This window comes from Aythya fuligula, chromosome 3 (genome assembly GCF_009819795.1).
Source record: "Aythya fuligula isolate bAytFul2 chromosome 3, bAytFul2.pri, whole genome shotgun sequence".
Lineage (NCBI taxonomy): Eukaryota > Metazoa > Chordata > Aves > Anseriformes > Anatidae > Aythya > Aythya fuligula.
Genome location: NC_045561.1, coordinates 29,252,463 through 29,276,421, shown reverse-complemented (window position 1 = coordinate 29,276,421; position 23,959 = coordinate 29,252,463). Strand labels below are relative to the sequence as shown.

General features: G+C 38.9%; 1 protein-coding gene across 1 annotated transcript in view; it reads right to left on the bottom strand.

The window, feature by feature from the left end:
• The window catches only part of CNST (consortin, connexin sorting protein), a 54,757-nt gene that overhangs the window by 20,857 nt on the left and 9,941 nt on the right, over window positions 1-23,959 (bottom strand). The window contains exons 3-7 of the mRNA XM_032184798.1: window positions 16,363-16,800; window positions 8,787-8,992; window positions 5,140-5,170; window positions 2,580-2,666; window positions 2,006-2,120 (exon numbers count right to left, since the gene is read on the bottom strand). Of these exons, the coding sequence (XP_032040689.1) occupies window positions 2,006-2,120; window positions 2,580-2,666; window positions 5,140-5,170; window positions 8,787-8,992; window positions 16,363-16,750 (827 nt within the window). The 5' untranslated portion in view covers window positions 16,751-16,800. The remainder of the gene's footprint in view (window positions 1-2,005; window positions 2,121-2,579; window positions 2,667-5,139; window positions 5,171-8,786; window positions 8,993-16,362; window positions 16,801-23,959) is intronic.

Below are 23,959 nucleotides of genomic sequence, written 5' to 3'. Positions count from 1 at the left end.
GTAAATATAATCAAAAGACCAATTAGCCCAAACACTGCCCCACCTATTTAAGAAAGCAGTTAAAAGATAAGTTACTGCAGCATATCAAGCGATCTAAATTCCTGTACAACTTTTTGCTAAAAGAGAACGCTGCCAACTTTCAAAATCATGTAAGGACACAGGATCTAGTGATATTAAAAATACTGATTGCTATAACAGAGGTTGAGGAAGGGAAAAAAAAAAAAAAAACAACAACAAATACCACCACCTTACTTGCCTCTCCTTAGACTATTTACACTGGGACATATTTTCTGGCTACTGTAAGATAGAACAGCTCCTACTGACTCCACTGGGATTCGCAGGTGATTCAGCATTGCTAATACTGTGGACTTTGCAAGCTGTGTAAACATTCATGCACAATGTGTACCTTGCTTTCGACTTAAAAAGCAAAATGCTCATATTTTCCAAGACCCTGTCTTAAAGTATTATTTTAATTGCAAAATAAATTGAGCATAAATCTTAGAAAAAAAAAATGTATCAAGTAGACTTTTGCCTAGAGAGTTCTGGAAAAGTAGTAATTTTCTATACAGAGAACTAATAATGGCAAATGAACAGAATCCTCATTTTTTACCAAGTTGCAGGAATGATTTACATAACTGAATTTTTATTATTTTAAAGTGAGGCTGCATGTAAGAGTTGGAAGGAGAAAGCAAAGTTATTCTCAACAAGGTGAGAATTCAGTGCCTAGGGAGGTGCTGCTAGTTGTGGCATATAAATTGTAATAGTCTTGAATACTAATCTTCATGTGAGCTTGCAAAGTCACGTATATAAAATGTAGCTTGAGGAACCCTGCAGGCACACAAAGTAGAATCTTGCAGCAGCAGCAGGCTCTGGGAATAAACTTGCAGCTACGGTGTCAGAGCTGCCTCTACCTCCCATGGAAATGCAGGCTTATGCTTTCTGGGGATTCCCCCCAAATGCATTCAGACTACAACAAACAACCTCAGCCTGGGCTCTGACGATTGGCCTGGGTGTTCTTCAAATTCTGTACTGTCATCCACAGAAAAAATGTGGAAGCTACATCATACTCTGTGAACAACAGGAATATTTTTGTTTTTGTTACATCCAACTGACTAAGCCAAAGCAAACGTATTTGAAAAAAAAATTCTCTCTCCATCTGATACAGAACATCTTTTAGATAATGATTTTTTCAGTGGTAGCTAGTATCCTTTTTTCACCAGTCCCTTAAAAGGCCTAGTAGGTAAGACATTCACCCATGAAATAATAAATCTTTGCCTTCCTGATGGGTCCCTTATCCCTTATGAAGAAGTACATCCCAGGCACTATTCAAAAGTTTGCTATATTATGATAAAATGTTTCGCGAGGCTGCTGGATCAGGCAAAGCAGGTACAAACAAAGATTTCTTAACTTTTCCAAAGACCGTCACACTAGTCAAGTACAGAATTTCTGCTTCATAGTGTTTAAGCAACCCATAGGAAATCAACAGAAGGTAACAAGAATGACTCAAAGCATTAGTGATTGTCCTAAAATATCAAAGATTTTCAAATAAGGTCCTATTGAGTAGTTGTGAGTACTGGAGTTTGAGGTGTTAGGCAATTGTATTTAAAAACAATGATTAGAACAGTAGGTATAGGCACAAGCACCATCATCAGATCTGCAGTCTGTCTCTTCCTGAATTAACATTTCTCAGTTTTTACTTTGGCTGAAAATACAAACTAACTCAACACTCTGTTTTTGGCAAAGTAATGACTTGCTGAAAACAGTCCAGATCTAGTCCCTGTACATTCCTCAAATCGTATGAGAGCACTGTGAAAGCTGATGGTAACTGAAACATGTCAATTGCATATCAGGAACAGCAACCACTTCATAAGCACATTCACTGAAGTCAATGGGATACAGATTTTATTTTGGGATTGACTTTTTAAAAACAACCATAGCACTAATGAGACAACAGCTGCACTGGCATATTAGTACTGTAAAAGTAATGATGTTTTCTTTTACTTACTGTTGATGTGAAGAACAAACTTTAGTAAGCTTTTCCAGCTCTTCACTACTCAGTTCTTTAGCTGAATTCCTCAGCGTTCTAACTGGGCTAGAAACTGCTGTTTTCCATTTTCTTTCTAAATTAAACCAAAATATTTTATGCAAAGTACTATAAAAGTTAAATTTGCTTAACATAAAACATGCATGCTAAATTAATTCATAGAGAAATATTAACAGCTCCTCTGCACACGCTCTACAGTCTTTTTCAGACTGTGTAAAAAGCATCACATTTTGTCACAACGTGCTTTATTTTCATAATATCATATTAATCAACCTTAAAACAAAAATAACCCCCAAACAACTGTTGATCAAAATCTCAATTGACAGAATAAAGGATAATAAACTATTTACACTTTCTTCATGATATGTGCAAAAAGGAATCCAAAGAAGGATTGCTTTTCTCGTAACAAGAGAAATTCTGATATAAATTATACTTTTGTTGTTTCACAGTTTTAAGCTGTAAAAATGCAAGCTCTATTAATTAGAAAGATAAATCAAACTCTTCCTTCTACTATATTAGTTTAGCCTGTACTTACCCCACTGTTCCTGTATGGAAGAAAGATTAGCAAGCAGCTGCTCATGATACAATCGTTCAAGCTGAATGAACTTCATTGCCTTCTCATCTTAATGGAAGGTTAAAGAAGAAAGCACACGTATACAAACATATTATGAATTATTTGTATTTGACACTGTATTTGAAAGGACAGTCATTATGTACCTGAAATTTGACATTATTGAATCAAACTGAGTAATAGTTAGCATCTAGAGTTCTATGCAAGGAAGAAAACAATAGCAGACATGAATACAGCAAACGAGAACCAAATACATGTAAGTTCCAAAAATTAAAACCCTATTCTCTTCAGCTGTTACCTATACCCATGTCTTGTGGCCAACAAGTTGTTCTAGAAAAGAAGTGAGCAAAATGTTACTATGCTGACAAATGTTTTCAGAAAATAAAATCTGTGGGAAATGAAAAGCAAAACCATTGCACAAATACTAGTATGCCTCTCTCAAGATATTCAATTGTATGTCAATAAACATAAACATAAACATAGCTTCTTCTTATTGACCAGCGGGTGACAGTATTAAAAAAAAAACACAAAACCAAAAACTTTCCCAACTCAGACTCTACAAAGACACCAACCCTCTTTCGAACAACTGCATTTAACACTGTTGGACAGCTGAGACACCTTTTTTCTTTTTTCTGAAGATTCTCTTTACTTTTCTTCTACATGAAGAACTCTTTACCCTCCCTTCAAGGTTATCAATGTATTCAGAAAGGTATACTGATAGTTTTCTAATTTGCAATAGTTTAGGACAATTCTAGTTCCAGCAGTGCTCAGTTGTTAGTTGTTTTGTTTAAAGCCATGTTTTGTCAGCTATTTCAAATTTAATTCTACAGTACATGAGGATAGTAGTAGTCTGAATGAAGTTCACAGTAATATAGTAAAAAATTCCATTATTCATTCTCATTAAAATACTAAAGTAACCATTGTGAATACACCATCAATACTTGTTATTTTTGTTAGCCTTATGCAACACACACATAGCATGGCTTATAAATGACACTATTAATGGAAGGAATATTCCCTGCCTTCAAGATGTCTGTTATTAGAAACAGTATTACAGATCATAGAGAGAGCCTTAGAGGAGATCACAGCAACAAACCCTAAATTACTGTTAAATACGCAGTTCTACACTGGATGAATTAAAATGCCCATCATGGATAATTGATACTATGCAACATGATGAAGTAAGTTCTTTATTAACCTCAGGAAATTGATGGCTGCAAGTACAGATGAGATATCCTTCATAAATATGCATTATATCATGGTGTTGAATTCCACACATCAGGTGTATGCTGCATTTTAAATTTACTGTATTTTTCCATTAAGAGCGATAATTTCTCTACAGAATTTTTCAATTTTTCTAAGTTGCATTACATATATACATATTTTTTTTTCTGATGGATGTTTTCTAAGATAGTGATAAGTATTTCACTTAATATATTCCTTTAAAAATATTGTTACAGTAGTTTCTCTGTTTTTGTACTACAGCCTAACATATTTTGGCTAGATTTCAAGGATATCTTTCCGAGCTTCTTTTGCTTTGTTATTTAATCATTATAATTGCCCACTTGCTTCATTTTGTTTGTTTTTACAAAGGCAACAAATTACACAATAAAGAAATAATCTTGTTTTTCTTCATCTTGTTAATCTTGTATGTACAGATTTTTTTGAATTTATGATGCACCTTAGTGCATATATACCTTATGGGCTTACCCCTTGCCTCTTCTTTTTATAGGCTGAAAATTTTTCTTCAAGAGCAAACAGAGAAAAACTCAGTACAGGTTTTCTAAAAATACCATTTCACTTTAATGTAAATATTACTACTCTCTCCCAGAAATACTAAAATATATCGGAGTAACTATTAGCAGTTCAACTATTGGAACTTGCTGATCAAACTTGTTTGCATTATCTATGAAGAAATCAAAATAATCTTAGCTGTTCCCAGAAGCAGTTACCCACAGTTTCCTGTGACAAGGTTCTCAAACTACTTCAATGTGACTTGGACGAAATAGCATTTGACAAAAACATGCTGCTATTGTATGCAAGTTACTGATCTCCCTTAGCTCAGTGTTTGGTATTTTTATTCTAATCTAGACACTAATAGCACCTATTCTAATCAACTGTTGTGATAATTTTGTTCTTGCAACGATAGTGCCCTATTTGATATAAGAGAATATAAATGCTATCTGGATTGGACGTATTCCCAGTTACTAGTACTTACAACAAAACTTATCCTATAAAACAGATGTCCTTTGGAAACATTTCCTTACTTCCTTGTTTGTGCACAACTGCTAATGATTGTATCAGCACAGGTTTTGAAAGTGGATTTATTACTTAACTCATATTCCAGATGCCTGATTAAGAAGGACTTGCTAACATATTATATATTCACTCATGGGTAAATTAGGGCTCTTATTTCTTTCTACACCTGTCCCACAACCTGTGAGTCAATTGTAAAGTATGTCTTTTATGTTTTATCATGACAGATTATTTAAATACCACATAATTTTTACAAGTGAAAGGATACATTCCTCCTCTTGAAAATAGGTCTCAGCTATCTGCAAAGAAAAAAAGCAGAAAAATTAGCATTCTCTATTTTTATGAAAGTGGTAAGGATGTAATAAGAACTTTTTACTATAGTTTTTAAACATCTGTTTTGTAGGTTTGTATTTAGTTTCAATAGAACACAAGCGTTCGGACTAAATGAATGTATTCTTATTCTAGGAAAGATGTTTAAAAAAAAGTGTCAAACAACAAAGAAATTTTAAGTCTAATCACACAAATTAATTTGCCCAAACGTTAGTTGGGCTTTATCTTGTTACAACAACAAATGTTTATTTCAGCATTTTTTGTTTTAATGATCATATTAGAAAGTTTTAAGATAACCTAGAACAGAGGCACTGTATTTAATGATATGAGATGGGTCAAAGAGTTTGAATTCTATTATTGACCATTGCTTCCTTATGTTTGACAGAAGGGATGTTGTTGAGCTCTCCTGAGCATTACAATGCAATGAAATCAAATAGAGAAGTATAGGCTTACTGACAGATGACAGAAGAACAATCTTTGGATCAAAGAAACTGAAAATATCACCTATTGCAAGATCAGAGACATACCAACAGGCTTCCTGTTTACAATATTTCACATTTAAGCATTGGAAATTCATGAGATAAACATAAAAGGACTGATTTTTTTTCCCCCCGTGTTACTCCTATTCTGCCAACAGAATCCAGACACCACCATTGCAGCAACCTTCTGCCACTTTCTTTCATGAAGCTTCTGTTCTGTATTAAAAAGATCTAAGGACCTTCTGCTCCATGTCAGTTCACTAAGCCTAGCATCTTGATATCTGAAGCTCTTGAACAACAGAGCAAGAAGTCGTGTAGTTAACCCAGATGGCAGCCGTTTGATATGCACTGTAGTTGTTATGACACAGAACAAATCTGAGGCTTTTCCTCCTTAAATTGACATTTCTGTAATGGAACAATTAAAATCGGATTCATAACAAGACAGCTCTGCCAAAAAGAAGACCACTGGAAAGAAAAAAATAAAAACCAACAAAACCCTAAAAAAAAATCACAGTTTTCAAGACTTGTTCACCTACACGGACATTGAATTTACACAGATATGTCAAAACAAAGAAATACCATGTAGCTGACACAAGAAAAAATCAAGTGGTCCCTAGTGCATTATTTAGACCTTAAAGTGCTAAGGGAGTTTAATATAAAAAAAAAAAAAAAAAAAGATTGTACCAAAGCAGCTACTAAGGTCCAAACATGAGAGATTACTTTGAAATAAAACGTCAAAGAACATACAAAATACTTAAAATCTAAGTCAGTCTCTAACACCTGTAGCTTAAAAAAAAATTGTAAACTGACATTAAATTCTATAACAGCTATCAGCTTAGCCAATGGCTAGGAATTGAAAAAGAGATCTCTGTAGCCAAGCATTCAAGATCTCTATCTGTGACATCTTAAAATAAACTTCACCTTGGTTGCATAATTTTGCAACTTTGATCTTTAATAGATCACCACAAAAAGGAACAGTAAACACATGCTTACCAAGGCTTTACTTATATTTACACTAAGAAGCTTTCCATACCAAGGACATGGGCATGTGAAGATTTGCTACAGCAAAGCTACGAATTTTAACTGCAGACTACTGAACTAGATGTACTAACCTCTTCCTAACAATGCTTTTGCTTTCAGCCAGCTCAAATCCAAAACTACAAACATGGAGGTGGCAAGAACTTCATGAAGAAAAGTCAAGTTCCCAGTTCGGAAACCTTTTTTTCTGTTAATCAAGTGAAGGTATCTTTTGTTGTTGCCTTTGTTTTCTTCCTCCCCTTTCTCAGATCTGATTTAAAGGACTATCTCTTGGACTAAAATATTTGGCAAAGGCACCACTTTATAATAGAGTCCAGGCAACCAGCTGAGAGAAAGCAGTGTCCAAAGACATTCGGAAAAATAAGAGCGTTTTTAAGCAGAACCTAAATTTTGCTTTGTCTCTGAGTTGTTGATGGAGAATACTACAGAAAAGACAGAGCTGATATTCCAGAAAGGAAAAGGTTTAAAGCTATATAGGGAAACTAAGCTGGTAACTGAAACGTATTTCTTTCCATTCCTCTCTTGACAAATCATCTTTGAGATATGCAACAGCAAAAAACTTACTTGTGCTTGCCAGAAAACCGGGTAGACTTTCCAAGAAACCTGATGAACACTGATGATTTGTTCATAAATGGAATAAAACAACAAAAAATATAAACCTCAAAATTAAAAACATGTCTTTCACACATTCCAATACAATACGCTGATATGTCTTAGGAAAAAAGAGAAGGTGTGTGGTTAACATGTTTGAGCCTAGAAACTCAGATTTTGTTTTCAGTTCTGTCACAGTTCCTGTATGACTTTGAAAAGGTTGTTCCCTTTAGGGTTTGGCTTCCTCATCTACGAAGCTGTGAACAGATTTCATCTCCATTGTGGTCGGTGACACTCCTTAATGTTTGTGAAGTGTTTTGAAATTCTTGCCCTAACTGTATTGTTTTCCAAAGGAGACCTTTCTACTGACTCATGGAAAAACACCAAATTAAACATGGCTACAAGTACAAATGGTTTACCCTAACGCTAAGTTTCAAATAAGTTAAGGAACAACATAAAATCACTTAAACACAAGTAGTAAAAAACAAAACAAAACAAAACAAAAGCCCTATATCAAATGTGAAGTATCTAGAAATTGTGATATGAAAGAGAAGACTCTCATATCATCTCTTCCCCACATTAAAGAGAACAAGGATGCAGGAGCATCATCAAAGTGAAGAAGCTTAAGATATTACAGTCATCCAATTTTCTGCAATAAGGATCATATAACTAAGTCAAAACAGACACTGTATCACATCTCTCTCTAGCCTGCGAGAGGTTATAGCCAAACAAAATGTTGTCCAGTCCATTAACAGTCTGACAGAATCAAACTATGTATTAACAGTGAATCAAGTTCTAGACACATACTCATTTTGCACCATGATCTTCCAAAAAGAAAAACATACTTTGCGAGTTAGTAAGACTGCTTTCCAAATCACACAGTATTTAGTATTTCCATTGGTGTTGCACATGTGGTGACTGTGCGATAAAGAGTAGATACTAAGGAACCGTGAATCTCAGCATTCATGCATGAAGTTCATGCTAGAAAGAAGTCTGCAATGGTTAAAATAATTACCGATATAAAATATAATTTAAACATCAGCAGTCTTCTATTTACACCAGTGTCCTACAAAATGTATTTTAGGTATTTTGAAGAGTTATTTTTCTAAATCTTCTCCTAAAAATTTCCCTAAAAAAAAAACTTTCCTAAATCTTCCTGACCCACTCCAGGACTCCAGTGTCTGGGGAAAAAAATAATATTGTCAAAAACTCTTCTATAGACAAGCAAGTCTGTTCTAAAGTGTGTAAGACTTACCCTTGAGTTTCAATTAACTGCAGAATATACTTTCAAGGTAATTTATCATTTCACATATATTAGAAGAGGAGATATCTGCCGTGACCCTCTGTTATATATAGAAACTTCAAACTATTCTGTCCAGATACGAACATTGACATATGTTGAATTAATGCGTCTTTCTCCTAATGAGAAAAAGTCTCAAATCACAAAGCTGAGTGCAACAACCCAAAATGATAGTACCTGATGGAGACACAGGGGCAGTATCTTTGAATCCATCTGCTCAACCTCTTCACGGAGCAAAGAGAAAAGGGACTGCAACGTTTGGTTTTGTTCTTTTTGGTGAGAATGTTCATTTGCTTCAACAGCACCTTCAGCACGCACTGAATCTGTACGTGTAACAAGAGTATTTTCCTCTTTGATTCCTGTGGTTCCCGCTGAAGGAACTCCTTTAAAAAGAACAAGTATTTAGGTTAGGAATTCAAAATGTCAAGTTGCATTTTTAGGAAATTTCAATACAATAGCTGTGAATAAAAAGCTAGGATCTTAAATAACAGTTCTGCACATAAATAAAATATTGGCCTTGTCAAAGCTAGCTGCAATAGGTCTGTCTTACTGTCAGCTCACCTACCTGAAAAGACAGACACACAACAGCTGTTCTTGTACACTACTATCTGGGATCCAACTTTAACTTCGGATGAAAAAACACCTAGCCTAAACTGTTTGATAGTGATTAAAGGAGACCAGGATGACCTAAAAAAAAGCGTTGTGGCTGATGTTACATTTTTTGCAACACAGTTTTCCTCAGATGGGACAAAAGAAGAACAAATGAACAGCAGGCAGCAGATAGGCAGGGAGCAGTTTGTGTGATGAGCAGGGGTTCTGGTGGTGGCCACCTGAGCCAGGAGTGTGCCTGCGAGTTGGCTGGGACCAATCGGGGATGCACAGAGAGGCTGTCCTGGGTAGGCCAGGAGAAAGTGAATGAGGTTCTTGGTCGGTCCCTTCATGCCTGCTAAGGAGCTTGTAGAGGAGTAGCCCCAGAGAAGGAAAGGTTCCTGCTGGGAAAGTGAATTTAACCTCCCTCAGATGATCACACGGCATCTCCTCATGGTTATGACAGGATCTTAAAGGACAGAAACAAGTAGATGATGACAGTGGGAATTCTACTGTGGAAGACACACACGCAGGAGGATCGTACTGCTGGGTGAAAAGGAAAACACCCCCAAGTAGCCAGGCTATTTATTTGGGAGTCCAGGAGATGAACTGCTAGCCATGATCCCTGTTGGTACCAATGAAACAAGGAAACGTGAACTGAATTGAACCACCAGAACTTCCTGATAGGCCAAAAACCAGGACCTCCATGGTACACTCCCTCCCAGTTCACTGTTGCCTGCCTATTTTTAGAGAAGCAAAAAAGGTGGGCACGCAGGTGAAGGACCATGTATTTTAACAGAGTAAAAATACTACAGGTAAAAATTTTCTGGGTGCAAATCCCTGTTTTCTTCTAGAAATGAAAAGTGGCCAGCACATGGGAGGAGAGGTTCTTGAAGGACTGGAAGCAAAGGTAGGGCCTGATGCTTCCTTTTGAAAATGGAAAAAAGTCAGTGGTGGGATACTCCAGGGTGACAGGGACTATCATGGACCATTTTTAACTCAGTATCTTCACTTCCTTCTCCAAGTCAAAGACGGTCGATGAAATCTCAAGCTGTGCAAAAAAACTGTACTAACGTCTTTGGAACCAAGGTGAAGAAGTTCAGAAGGACCTCAAAAACTTGAGCAGGCAAGAAGGTGGCAGATGAGATGCAGCGTAGGTAAAAGTAATTCTGTGAGAATTATCTAAACTATTGCCTGTAAAATTCCAGTTTCATAACCAGATGAAAAAAAGTCAGGAAAGACCTTGGAGTCATTGTTGGCAGCTCTATGGAATCATCAGCCGATGTGCAGCATGTGCCAAAAGAAAAACCAACAAAACGTTGGACACAACCAGAGAGGCTGCTGAGAACAAAACACAAGATATGATTTTGCTGACTTGCACTGCCAGCATTTTGGCAGCACAGTTCCCATCTTTTATCTCAAGACAGGTATACAGGATTAACAGCAAGTACAGAGAACAACTGAAATGATCAAAACTGAGTAAATTAGGAGTTAGGGTGCATCAGGAAAAACTATTACATCTAGACTCTTCATGTAGGAGAAAAGAAAGACGAGTGGGGACAGGATAGAGACTTGTGAGGTAGAGAAGGTGGGACAAGCTGAATGGACTGTCTTGTGTTGATTAAACCAGCACATGAGAGTAGGTGCTTACCCAGAATCAACTAGAGTTGATTCCTCCAATTCATGAACAATTTATATTAAAAAAAATAAAATCTGTCCTATAAATGTATCAAATTCAGTGCATTTTTATGAAAAGAAAATGGGTAACAAATATAACAAATAAGTAAGTAAAGAAAAAATAAAAAAAATAATGCCACTCACAGCTCCATAGATATTTTTAGTCACCAAATATGTTTGTGAAATTAAAAATTTATTGAAGTTATCTTCTCGATTAGTTCGACAACATATAAAAAGCATCCTGCATAGATGATACATACACCAAGACGCCAAGAAGTGCACAATAAAAAATTTTAACTCAAGTTATGATGAGTATGTTATTCCTGAACTACACCCATTTTCTGGAAATCATGTTATCAGTTAAAAGCAGGATGCATGGGGACACTGTGTCAAGCTAACCTACTCCCAGCAATAAGCATCTCTTCTTGGAACCATCACTCTGGTGCTGTTTCAGCAGCTTGAGCACTCAGCTGTTTCAGACTCCCTTGTGTTCACTGAAACCCTGCAGCGATGATTCAGGTTCGAGATTTAGGGCTTAAGAAAGGCATTGACTTGTCTGCTGAAGGCTCTACCGTTCTATTTTTGGTTATTTACAAACTCTTTATTGTAAACTATCCAGGTCAGGAGCAGTAATAATCTCTGTGGGTGGCTGTTTCTGCAGGGCTTATTGCCAGACAAAATACGGGTGTAATTTAATAGTGCTTTTTCAATATTAATGTACATCTCTGCTCTTCAAGTATTTATTTGCACTTACTGTGGGCCAAAAGCAACAGGAGGCATAAATGGATGCAAGATGCAAACAAGAAGGTGTTTTTAGTGATGGAATGAAGGCTGTATTTAAAGAGACAAGTGTCTGTTCAGCACATGGTCATGAAATAAGAAGAGGGCCCAAGTATTTTAGCAAACCTTTCTCTGGAAAAAAACATCACTTCAAACTGCACTTGATTAAGGAGTTGATAAACACCCATCACATCAAAACACGAAACACGCACAATGGCAACCATCACAAAAAACAACTTCAGTTTAATGTTATTTTGGTATTGTTGCTCTAATACATAGTTCATACACTGCATATTGTTCCTATATATAGTTGAGCTGTCACCCACCGGGAATCCAGTTCTGCCCTCAACTTACTACACTGAAGTTGAAACACATTGGAGCCATTCAGGATCATTCAAAACCCAGGACAGCATTTGTGCCTTGGTAACTACAAAACCAAGAATGTTTCTCGTGGCAACAGCACTTAGGAATATAATTTTATCATAAAAGTTTTATGGGACAAGATCCCACTTTATCTATGTATTCTCCACATTCTTAAAAAGGACACACACCACCACTTCTTCATCGAACTCAATCTTACTGTCTAAAGCAGATTTGAAAAAAAAAAACCAAAACAAAAAAACATGACAAAAGGCAGTTATCTTATGTATATGTCTGATATTTAAAGAAACAAAGATTTTTTTTTCCCACTTTGCAAAACATAAACACTGAAAAGCTCACTCTTCCATTCTAGAGCGGAACCAAATCCTTTGTGAAAAATTTTTTCTCCTATGTGAAGAAAAGCAAACAAACCAAAAAACATGACCAAACAGAAGATATCACCTCTTCAGTGGTGAGAGCACTCATTTGGAATATGGCAAATACCTAAGTTGAAGTCCCTGACCTGCCAGACTCGTGAAGTTTTAACTGACATCTTCTGTGCCCAACTGGGAGTGCCAACAATTCCTAAGACAAGGGGAGATGCAAACTTTCTCATAAGTTTTCTAAAAGCTCACTGAAGCAGCCCCGTGTCTGAACAAAATTCCAACTTCGACAGACCTTCTGAATGGAAATAACAAATGCATTCTTCCATGTCTCACTTATGCTTTTGTCAGTACTTCCAGTATATGAAATCAAGATGTTCTTCCCACCTGCTTGGAAATGTCAGATGTGCAAGTATGTAGTATTTGCTACCAATTCAAGCTATCAAAATAAACTTACAGAACTGTCCTCTATTTTTCAATTCAACTTTAATTTTCGTATTTGATAACATCAGTTTTGTCTCTCAACAGTAACAGAAGTTTCTAGTACAGAACATTATTTATTTTTTTAAAAACATTTTTGGTACTCTGGTTCAGACTGAGTCATTCAAGAACCATAAAAAAATACCACCACCCTGTAGTATTTAAGTATTCTGAAAATACCTAATTTTTAAGAGATTATTATTATATTTTTTAAGACAAGAGTATCGGGGGGAACATCATTAAAGATCAAACTACAGCAGATCAAGCCCAAAATCTTGTTTAGCACAGCAAACAGGTAAAATGACTCTGCTTGACTGTCCATAAAATGCGACCAGTTTATGTTCATGTGTTTAGTTTGCTGCAACACCAAATCCATCCCAACCGCTTCACTTTCTCTCCCATCTTTATGCTACTTCATGAAACAAGTTGAATAATTACAGGAAAACTGTGTGTTGCAGAATTTAACACCAGGAAAAGCAATCAAGTGCAAGACACCATGCTACTATCTTCATGAATTACACAGTGTGATTCTACAACATGAAGTTACCAATTATGCCAGGGATGACCTTTCAGAAAAAGACTAAATTATTTGCAGGGAACAGGGATAATTTGAGATCCGCATTTATAAAAATACATTGAGGCAGATGATGCTCCATGAATCACCATCTCTATCACACTCTAGCAAGTACGATTCACTACAAGGAATCCAAGGATGAATAATCACCAAGGTTTAAATTGGTCCATTTATAGTTACATCACATCTTTGATCGCCAGTGGCCTCGGATATATTTATTCAAAACTATTATTAGTGTACAAGAAGAATGGGAGAAACAACTCAAGTCAGGCGGCAAATTCACTGGAAACCATTGGGTTCTGTCAATCCTCACCCAGGAAGCTCCTGAATGGGCAATTTCGGGTGGCAAGGAGAAGACACTACCAAACACCTCTCCTCACCTTCTCCTTGTAACTCTTATTTAGCAGTCCTCTACTGACCACTGTGAGAAGCAGGACATTCAACAAGATGGATCTTCAACTGCTACAGTAAATCCTGCATCTCTGCCACTGATTGTAGAAGCTAGGATAATTGTAGCTCCTACACGTTGCAAATATATACAGAAACATAACAGTCAAATACTTGTAGTTGTTTACACCTCATAAGAAAATATTCAGAGGGTTTCAAACACTCTGCAAGTGGCAGTACTCGCTCTTTCTTCTGAAGTAAAAACGTGTGTTCAGAGTGGGATAGTGACTTCTCTAGTGATTGCCAATCTTCTGCTGCGCAAGTCCCGAAAAAATAGAAGGTAGGTTTCCATACTCCAAGTTCACTCCCTTAGATACCAGCAAGTGACTAGATACAGACGTGTTATTTAAGTCAAACATCAGCTTTTCCAGATTTTTTTTTTAACACTTAACAGCGACAGGAACAGGTTTGCTTATATAAGAAGAGAGGACGATTCATAACACTCTTCTATATCTATGAGTCAAAGCCAGCTCATCCATGATTTTTCAATAGTTAAAAATAAAAATTAAAAAATATCACCGTAATACATGTCCTGCAAGTATTCAGTCTGAGATTCTAACTGGATTGTGTAACTCTCTGCTGTCACCCATTCAGTGATTTTCCTCTGTTTGATTATTCTCTCTCTGAATTGGTATAACGCACAGAAAGCTGGTTTGGTTCTTTATGTAGAGGGACACTAGAGGAATACTCAAGAAATAGTTAAAATAGCTGATGTTAAAAATGAAAAAGGAAGGTTCTCACTAAAATAAAGACATCTGCAACATCAAGAAATTGTGACAGTCACTGCACTGTGTGAAAACAGGAGAACCACCATGCGATGATAACTAGAAAGCTTAATGGAAATTAACCCATAGTCCATGGGAAACAAGATGTAATTTTGTATTTTGATCTTCCTACTGTAACGATCCAGGTTCTTTATTAATAAGTAGTTAGCGTTTGTTCACAGGGATTCTATTTTTATTCCCAACAAAACTCCTTAAACTTTGCAGGCAGGATATTCTTCCCTGTTGTGGTATGCTGCATCTCTAGGTTTTTCAGGAAGTTTTCTTTATTTCAGCTTTCTGCCTTAGAACTCCCATCTACCGTGCACAGCTGTTTCTGTGGTACTTCTGCATCTGTTGATTGCATTTATCATCAAGAATACAAGCTAGCGGAAAGAGAATACGGGCAAAGCATAACTTTCAGTGTTTGGATAAATTTATTTATTCCTCCCTCTCACCATACTTCAGACACTTCTGTCCACAGATCTATATTACATTTCATCAGCTTTTTTTTTATTTTATTTTTTATTATTCCACTACTAGTCCTCAATTACTTCTTCCAATCCCTCTTTTATTTTACTTATCTTTTTATACATGAGATCTACAATTGAAAGACATACTCACTGATTTTCTTCATTATTTATGGACAAATCATTCTCCTTGTGACGACAGATTTCAGTATCCTCTAATCTTTACTAGAAAACATATTTTTTCTCTTCTAGATCTTGCCTGTATGTACAAGATATGGAGCACAAACTTCCTTCCTTTTCCTTTCTTTACCTATTTTGCAGTCCCTTTAGATCATCATCATTTAGCAGAAAGAGGCCATAGAAGAATTCTGGCAAGAAAATTGTATTTTAAAACTACCTACTTTAAACTGTCAAATTCCCCATCTTCCCAATCCTTAGAAGAAAAAAATACATGGAAAAAAAAAAAAAAGGAGTGACTCAGTTATTCCAAGTAAGTTTTGAAAAGATACCAATGGGATGAAATACACTGATTTTAATTAATATATTTGCAGCACTATGACACATAAGATATATGATTTATGGCATAATCCTAATATGCATAACGATGCAGACAAATCTTACTCATTCAAAAAGGGAATGAACATCTCAAATAAGAACACGTAATAAACTTTTACATCTTCCTTACCGAATTCAGATCCAAAAGATATAAAGGAGAAGTAACATGAAAAATTGGGAGAAACATATCTGTTGAGTGTCTCATTACCTGAAATGCAAATTCTAGCACTATGTATCAAGCTTTAAACAACCTACGTAAATTCTGATGGGAGCAGGCCAAAATCAAGATATTTGGTACTCATACCAAGATGTCAAATCATGACTCTATATCAAGACACCAAAATCTTGCACTTCAACACCTAAAATAAACCAAAACATACTGCCTGAATTTCTGGCCATTCTGATTTGGAAGTCAGCCCAGTTTCCATACTGAAACTCTGCACCTCCCTCTACTCATCCTTCATCAGTGTGTTCCAAGTGTTACATAGCTCACTAATTCAAATACAGACAATGAAAACTTCTAGAATTGAATCTGATTTGGTACTATTAACACTCTAAAACATATTTTTAGTGAAACATGAAAATAATTACTGTGGCACCTACAATAGAACTTGCTTACCACTTCACAGTTTTATTATTTTAAGTAAACAGAATAAAAACATGTTTTTTAGAAAGTACCTTTGGATTTTTTTCCAGAGCTTCTTTTGCTTCTTGGACTTCTTTTTCCACCTTGCTGCTTTTCTATAACAGGCTTTTCCTCCAGCTGGGGGTCCATATGGACATTTACAGATGTCCTTTCAGTCTCCCTTTCCTTACAGCTTGGGGTACAGTCTCCACTGTCCATATTCTCATTATTGTTGATGCTGTCCTGCTCACCTTTGTCCTGCCTTCCCATAGCAGTTCTACTACTGGTCAGAACCTCATTCCCATCATTGTCAAGTTGATTTTCATTTTCATCAGGTGAAGAAACCAAATACGAAGCCAAACTTTCCACCCTATAGTCATCCTGAAGATTGTCTTTGGAGTCTATTTGTAGATCATTTGGTGGAAATTCTCTGTCATCCATTAGAGCGTTACTTGTTGAACCACTTAATCCCTCTCCAGATCGTTTTAGACCTAAAATATAAAACCAGAAGAAGCATTTATAATACATATTATGACAGATGAATAAGCTTGTGCTTAATTCCAGAAAATAAAGAATCACATTAGCTAAGTAATATAGTTTAACAGTATGGGGAAATTGTTTCCAATAGTTGCCCCATTATAAGTTTCCATCCCATTGCTCCATTGTAAGTTCTAAAACAAAGCATAGCTACATACTAAAAGCTATCTGTGAACTTGCGTTTTTATCCAGTTACAGTTGGTTCCAGTTAAATGGCCAGTAGCACAGCTGATCTTCACAACAGTGCTCACAGTGCTATAACTGAGGCAACAAGGAAAACACAAAGATAAACAAAAGCCACCACCTCCGTTTAAACCCATGGCTAAAATAAAAGCATTCTTATTACATAAGATCATAGTTTGCCTGAAAAAAACACAACACACAAACCAAGACAGGAAGGAATGGAAGCTGAACTGTCATTTCTGTCAGTCACAGTACCACGGCAAACATGCAGATAGGTTAACTCTTTTACAAGAATTAGATGCAAATAAAACCTGTTTATTGACTCAAATTGTCACTTCATTTTCAAGAGAACATTCAACATGTCTTCAGTACACACACAAGCAGATGGTTTGTTAATAAAAAAACAAGATTAACTCCTCGAGATTAACTCCCCTTGTCCTTATGGGCGACTTCAACTTGCCGGACGTTAACTGGGAGTGCCACACGGCTGACACGAGCAAGTCCAGGAGGTTCATGAAGCACCTAGATGATAACTTCTTGGTACAGGTGCTAATGGAGCCAACTAGGAAAGGTGCCCTCCTAGACCTGTTGCTAGAAAACAGAGAGGGTCTGGTGGGAGATGTGGTGATTGGTGGCCGCCTCGGTCATAGCGACCATGAAGTGGTTGAGTTCAAAATTTATGGTGACAGAAGGAAAAGTGCCACCAAAACCTCATCCCTAGATATGGGGAAAGCGGACTTCAGGCTGCTCAGGGAACTAGTCAGTAAGGTCCCCTGGGAAACTGCTCTTGAAGGCCTTGATGTCCACCAGTGCTGGTCACTCTTTAAGCGATGCCTCCTAGAAGCACAAGATAAGGCAATTCCAAAATATCGCAAGTCAGGCAGGCGGGGCAGGAGGCCGGCGTGGCTGACCAGGAACGTTCTAATGGAGATTAGGCGGAAACAGAGAGTGTTTCGCTACTGGAAGGAGGGCCAGGCGTCATGGAAAGAATACAGGGATGCTGTTCGTGTTTGTAGGGAGAAAGTTCGAGTGGCCAAAGCACAGCTAGAGTTGAAGCTGGCTGTGTCTGTGAGAGAAAATAAAAAGGGTTTTTTTAGATATGTAAATGGAAAAAGGAGAACTAAAGAATACATAGGGCCGCTCCTTGATAGGGAAGGTCTCCTCACAGACGATGACGTAGGCAAAGCAGAGATGCTTAACGCCTTCTTTTCCTCTGTCTTCAATGCCGATGATGGGCTTCGGGACCCAGGGTGCCCTGAGCTGGAGGACCGGGACGGTGGGGATGACAAACTCCCAATTGACCCTGAACGTGTGCGGGATTTGCTACTCCACCTGGATCCCTACAAGTCCATGGGTCCGGATGGGATTCATCCCCGGGTGCTGAAAGAGCTGGCGGATGTCATCGCGGAACCTCTATCAATTATTTTTCAACGATCCTGGGAATTTGGAGAGGTCCCGGTAGACTGGAAGCTGGCAAATGTTGTGCCAATTTTCAAGAAGGGTCAGAAAGAAGACCCTAGCAATTACAGGCCTGTCAGTCTCACGTCAGTGCCTGGTAAAATCATGGAGAAGTTGGTTCTCGGACTTATTGAGGCGCACCTGGGGGACAAAGCAGTCATTGGTCCCAGCCAGCATGGGTTTGTGAAGGGTAGGTCCTGCCTAACTAACCTGATTTCCTTTTATGATAAGATCACCCGTATGGTGGACCAAGGGAAACCAGCTGATGTGATTTTTTTGGACTTCAGCAAGGCTTTTGACACGGTTTCCCATAGGATCCTACTGGACAAAATGTCCACCATACAGCTAAATAAAAACATCATACGATGGGTGAGCAATTGGCTAACGGGCAGGGCCCAAAGGGTTATGGTAAATGGGGCTGTGTCAGGCTGGCGGGCGGTCACCAGTGGGGTCCCTCAAGGCTCCATTTTAGGGCCGGTACTTTTCAATATTTTTATAAACGATCTGGATGTAGGAATAGAGGGTATTTTGAGCAAGTTTGCTGATGACACCAAACTTGGAGGAGTTGTGGACTCAAATGAGGGCGTAAAGGCCTCGCAGAGGGATCTGGACAGGTTGGAGAGCTGGGCGATCACCAACCGCATGAAGTTCAATAAGAGCAAGTGCCGGGTCCTGCACCTGGGACGGGGAAACCCTGGCTGCATGTACAGACTGGGCGATGAGACGCTGGAGAGCAGCCTAGAAGAGAGGGATCTGGGGGTCGTGGTAGACAGCAAGTTGAATATGAGCCAGCAGTGTGCCCTGGCAGCCAGGAGGGCCAATCGTATCCTGGGGTGCATCAAGCACGGCATCGCTAGTAGGTCGAGGGAGGTGATTGTCCCGCTCTACTCTGCGCTGGTGCGGCCTTACCTCGAGTACTGTGTGCAGTTCTGGGCACCACAGTATAAAAAGGACATGAAACTGTTGGAAAGTGTCCAAGGAGGGCTACGAAGATGGTGAAAGGCCTGGAGGGGAAGACGTACGAAGAACGGCTGAGGGCACTGGGCCTGTTCAGCCTGGAGAAGAGGAGGCTGAGGGGAGACCTCATCACAGTCTACAACTTCCTCGTAAGGGGTTGTCAAGAGGCAGGAGACCTTTTCTCCATTAACACTAGTGACAGGACCCGCGGGAACGGGGTTAAGCTGAGGCAGGGGAAATTTAGGCTGGACGTCAGGAGGGGGTTCTTCACAGAGAGGGTGGTTGCACACTGGAACAGGCTCCCCAGGGAAGTGGTCACTGCACCAAGCCTGTCTGAATTTAAGAAGAGATTGGACTGTGCACTTAGGCACATGGTCTGAACTTTTGGGTAGACCTGTGCGGTGTCAAGAGTTGGACTTGATGATCCTTAAGGGTCCCTTCCAACTCAGGATATTCTATGATTCTATGATTCTAATCCACCACCTACTCTCAATGGGGGTCAATTTTCCCTTTTAGTGAACATGCAGCTCTAATCAATGCTGCAATTAAGCACATACTTACAGGAAAAAAGGATAAGACTTAGTAGCAGAGTTATGTGGAACCTAACAGAGGACTGTAATTGTGTTTGTTGCTTTCCTCAGCTTTTGGAAGCGCAGCACTACTGCTGGTTTAACTTAGCAACTATATAGATGAAATATAATTCCATTACATACATCTAATTAGATTCATCTCACATATTTTAAATAGGAAATCCAAAAAACGGCAAGCACTCTTATATTGCAGAAGAGCTTTGACAAGCTTCCTAAGGCAGCTTCCTACCCTTTCCTTCAAAGGAAAAGGCATTTTAGGAAACCTGTTTCACCAAACTTTCCTTGGTTTTCTTCCCCAATACATACAATTGATATAACTGAAATGCATGCTTACTAGATATGTGAGATACCATTTCATTTTACTTGCTAGAATAATTCAAATTGCAGAAAAATGAAAAGATACCTTAGAGGATAAGCATTCCTATACAACCTTTACAGTTGCTAAAAGGACTGGAAGGAAGAAAATTTTACTCATCTTAGAGAAGGACTAGAAGGAGGATTCACGGAGCTACAGGCTGCTTGCCCTCACCTCAGTCCCTGGAAGATGACGTAGCAAGTAATCCCGGAAACCATTTTCAAACACGTGAAGGACAAGAAGGTCACTGAGAGTACTCAGTATGGATTTATGACAGGTAAATAGCACATAACCAACTTAATAGCCTCCAATGACATGACTGGTTCAGTGGCTGAGGAGAGAACGGTGTATGGTGTTTACCTTGACTTTAGTAACGCTTTTGACACTGTCTCGTGTAACTCCCTTATAGACAAGCATTCAAAGTATGGGCTACATAAACAGTGAAGTGAACTCAACACTGGCTGGATGGGTGAGCCCTGAGGGCTGTGATCAGCCAAATAAAGTTCAGCTGGAGGCCTGTCACGAGCCGTGTATCCTCAGGAGTTGACAGTGAGGCCAGTACTATCCTTTAATGACTATTCATTAAGTACTATTCATTAACTTCATTAATGACCTGGGTGACAAGTCAACTGGTGGTAAGCTTGCGGATGATACACCAGAGGGTTGTGCTGCCATTCACACGGACCTCAACATGCTGGAGGGAATGGGCTGACAGGAACTCCATGCACTTCAGCAAAGGAAAATGCAAAGTCCTGCACCTGGGAAGGAATAGCCCCATGTGCTGATACAGACCAAGGGCCGCCCCGCTGGAAAGCAGCCCCACAGAAATGGCACCAGGGCTTCTGGTGGGCAGCAATGGACCATGAACCAACAACGTGCATTCATGGCAAAGGAGGCCAATGGCATCTTGGGCCACATTAGGACGAGCAGGTCAAGGGAGGTGATCCTTCCTCCCTACTTAGTGCTAGTGAGACAAACCTGGAGTGCTGGGTACAGTTCAGGGCCCTATGGAAGAAATATAAGGATGTACTGAAGCAACTCCAGGACAGGGTCAAAGAGATGATTAAGGGACTGGAATATCCATCAGAGGAAGTGAGGCTGAGGGAGCTGTGACTGTTCAGCCTGAAGGCTCAGGGGAGATTTTATCAACATATGTAAATATGACAGGAGGAAGTAAAGACGAGTCAGTTTCTTCTCAGTGGTATCTAATGAAAGGACAAGATGGACACAAGCTATGTATAAGGAACACTTTTTGAACACAAAGAGAAGCTTCACCTGTATGTACAACTGAGAACTGGAACAGCTGCCCAGAACAGGCTGTAGAGCTGCCATTCTTGGAGATATTCAAAACCCAGCTGCACACAGTCCTGAGCAACCCACTCCATCTGACCTTGCTTTAAGTCAGGATGGGGGATGGACTAGAAAATCTCCAGAGATCCCTTCCAACCTTACCCATCCTACGATTCTGTGGCTGTGAGTGGTGGGATCATTAATAAGATACAGGCCACATCATGAAGCAAAAACTCCTGTATCTGCTTTTTGTACAAGGCATACAATAATTGTTAATTAAAATGTTCATATTAAAAATCAAATTCACTAATTCTGAGGGGGAAAAAAGGTATGACTCTTATGTTCCTTTCACCAACGATTCACTCAGACACTGTTCTGAAGCCAGATGTGTATGCAGAGCTGATCTAAGGAAATGGAAAGAAGGTGTCAATTCTAAAATTTTCTTCAACTTTCGTCCATTTGTAGGTTTTGCAGGGAACAAAAGGGAAGGGCACAGGACTGCAGAGGTGGAGACGCCAGCAGAGAAGCTATCCGTGCCCACACGCACTCTGGCTACTGCAACTGCTGTTAGCCATCTATGTGGCTAGCTGTTGGGCACACAGCCAGCAGAGTTTCCAGCATTAACTCTTCCTAATTGTCCACCTCTCTTTCATCACTGCTTCAGAGAGGGCTCACAGGCTTTAGTCACTCTCCATGACTGCCCTTTATACTTGTCCTAAAATTATTTCTGCTACTATTCCTGAAAAGTTTATTTATAAAGTGCTATCCTTACCGCAACGTCAATTTTGCCAAGCTAACAGGTGCAAGGAAGCGCAAACACATCACTTGGGTAGTCTGCCCCTTAGCAGCACGAGTTTACTTCTCCACTCGGGTGTTCCTGGGTCACTCCACCAAGCACTGCTCTACTGGTTCTACAGGAGTGGCGAGACACCGGCAGCTTACCCTGCCCTCAGATACCACTGCAACCCACGCGTGCTCTGTAAAGGACTGTAACTTCTGGAGAGTTACAGAGACGGTGTGCCAGGTGCCCGGGGGTCTCTAAGCAGGATGTTTTAGGAGTTCCCAGTAAGGACATGGAGATGATGAGCCATAGCCAGCTGGGCAATGCAGAAGCAAACGCAGGACAACGCAGTTTCTGCTTGCTACCCGAAGGACTTGTTAGCCATTTCCAGCCATACCAGTCCAGCTAAGAACTACTGCCTGTCCTTTAGCATACACGCACCTTAAAAAAACAGTCAGTCTAGAAGACTAATGAATTGTACAAAGTGGGAAAGACGTAAATTGTGTCTGGCAACCAAACAAGAGAAATGGCTTTTCTTGAGCATAAGACAAATAAGGGATCTCAAGAGGAGATGGTTCTGCAGAACCTATCTGTTCATTAGAAGGATGCTCCTTATTCTAGCTCCTTGCCTTCAAGGAGAGTTAAACATGAAATGAAAAGTTAACAGGAGGACAGACCACAAGAATCAGAACTAGAATATATTCTTTACAGACACCAATACAACAGTAACAATTCATAGATGGTAACTGTTCTAAATTGTTGAAAAAAATCCCAAATACCACATTAAAGGTTTACTTCTTACTCATCCCAGCAGATGAAATACTAACTATTGCTGCCCTTCCCAGCTCAAGGATTAAATGGCACTTCAGATAAAACAGGATAAATCGAATTGCCCAAAGCCAATGAGGAATTAGCTTTTACAGCAATAATTAAAAACCAGGATGTCCTACCACTGCTCTTTTGCTCCTATCAGTAGACAACAGCTTATCCTTCCAAGAGCTAACACATGGAAAACAGAGAACTGAATGCATTTGAACAAGATGTTTCCTATTAGATTGTGCAAAATGAGGAAAAGATGCTTTTGACAAGTGGCATTTTATATAGAGGAAGCTAACTTTTTGATAGAAAATATTAAGTCATTTCCTTTCAACACAATATACATGGCTATAATGATAGTCTCTCTGTAGCTGAGAGGCTGGAGAGCCTTTGCAGCTCATCCTGATAAACTTTTCCTGGCTTACAGTCTGAAATTAAGTATTTCTCCAAACAAAGGTAGCCTTTAAATCTACTCCTTTCTACAACCCTTGTGACTCAGAGGATGAAAATCCCTAAAGAGCTAGTTCAAAGAATTTAGAATGTCTTGCTCTTGATATTTTAACAGGATTTTCCCTCCCTGCTGCCCCCCTCCCCTCCATGTTTTCAATATTGCGGTTAATCCTTTTGACACTGCCAAGACACCAGGAAGTCACAGAAGCACAGCTAAATCCAGTGAGAATGAA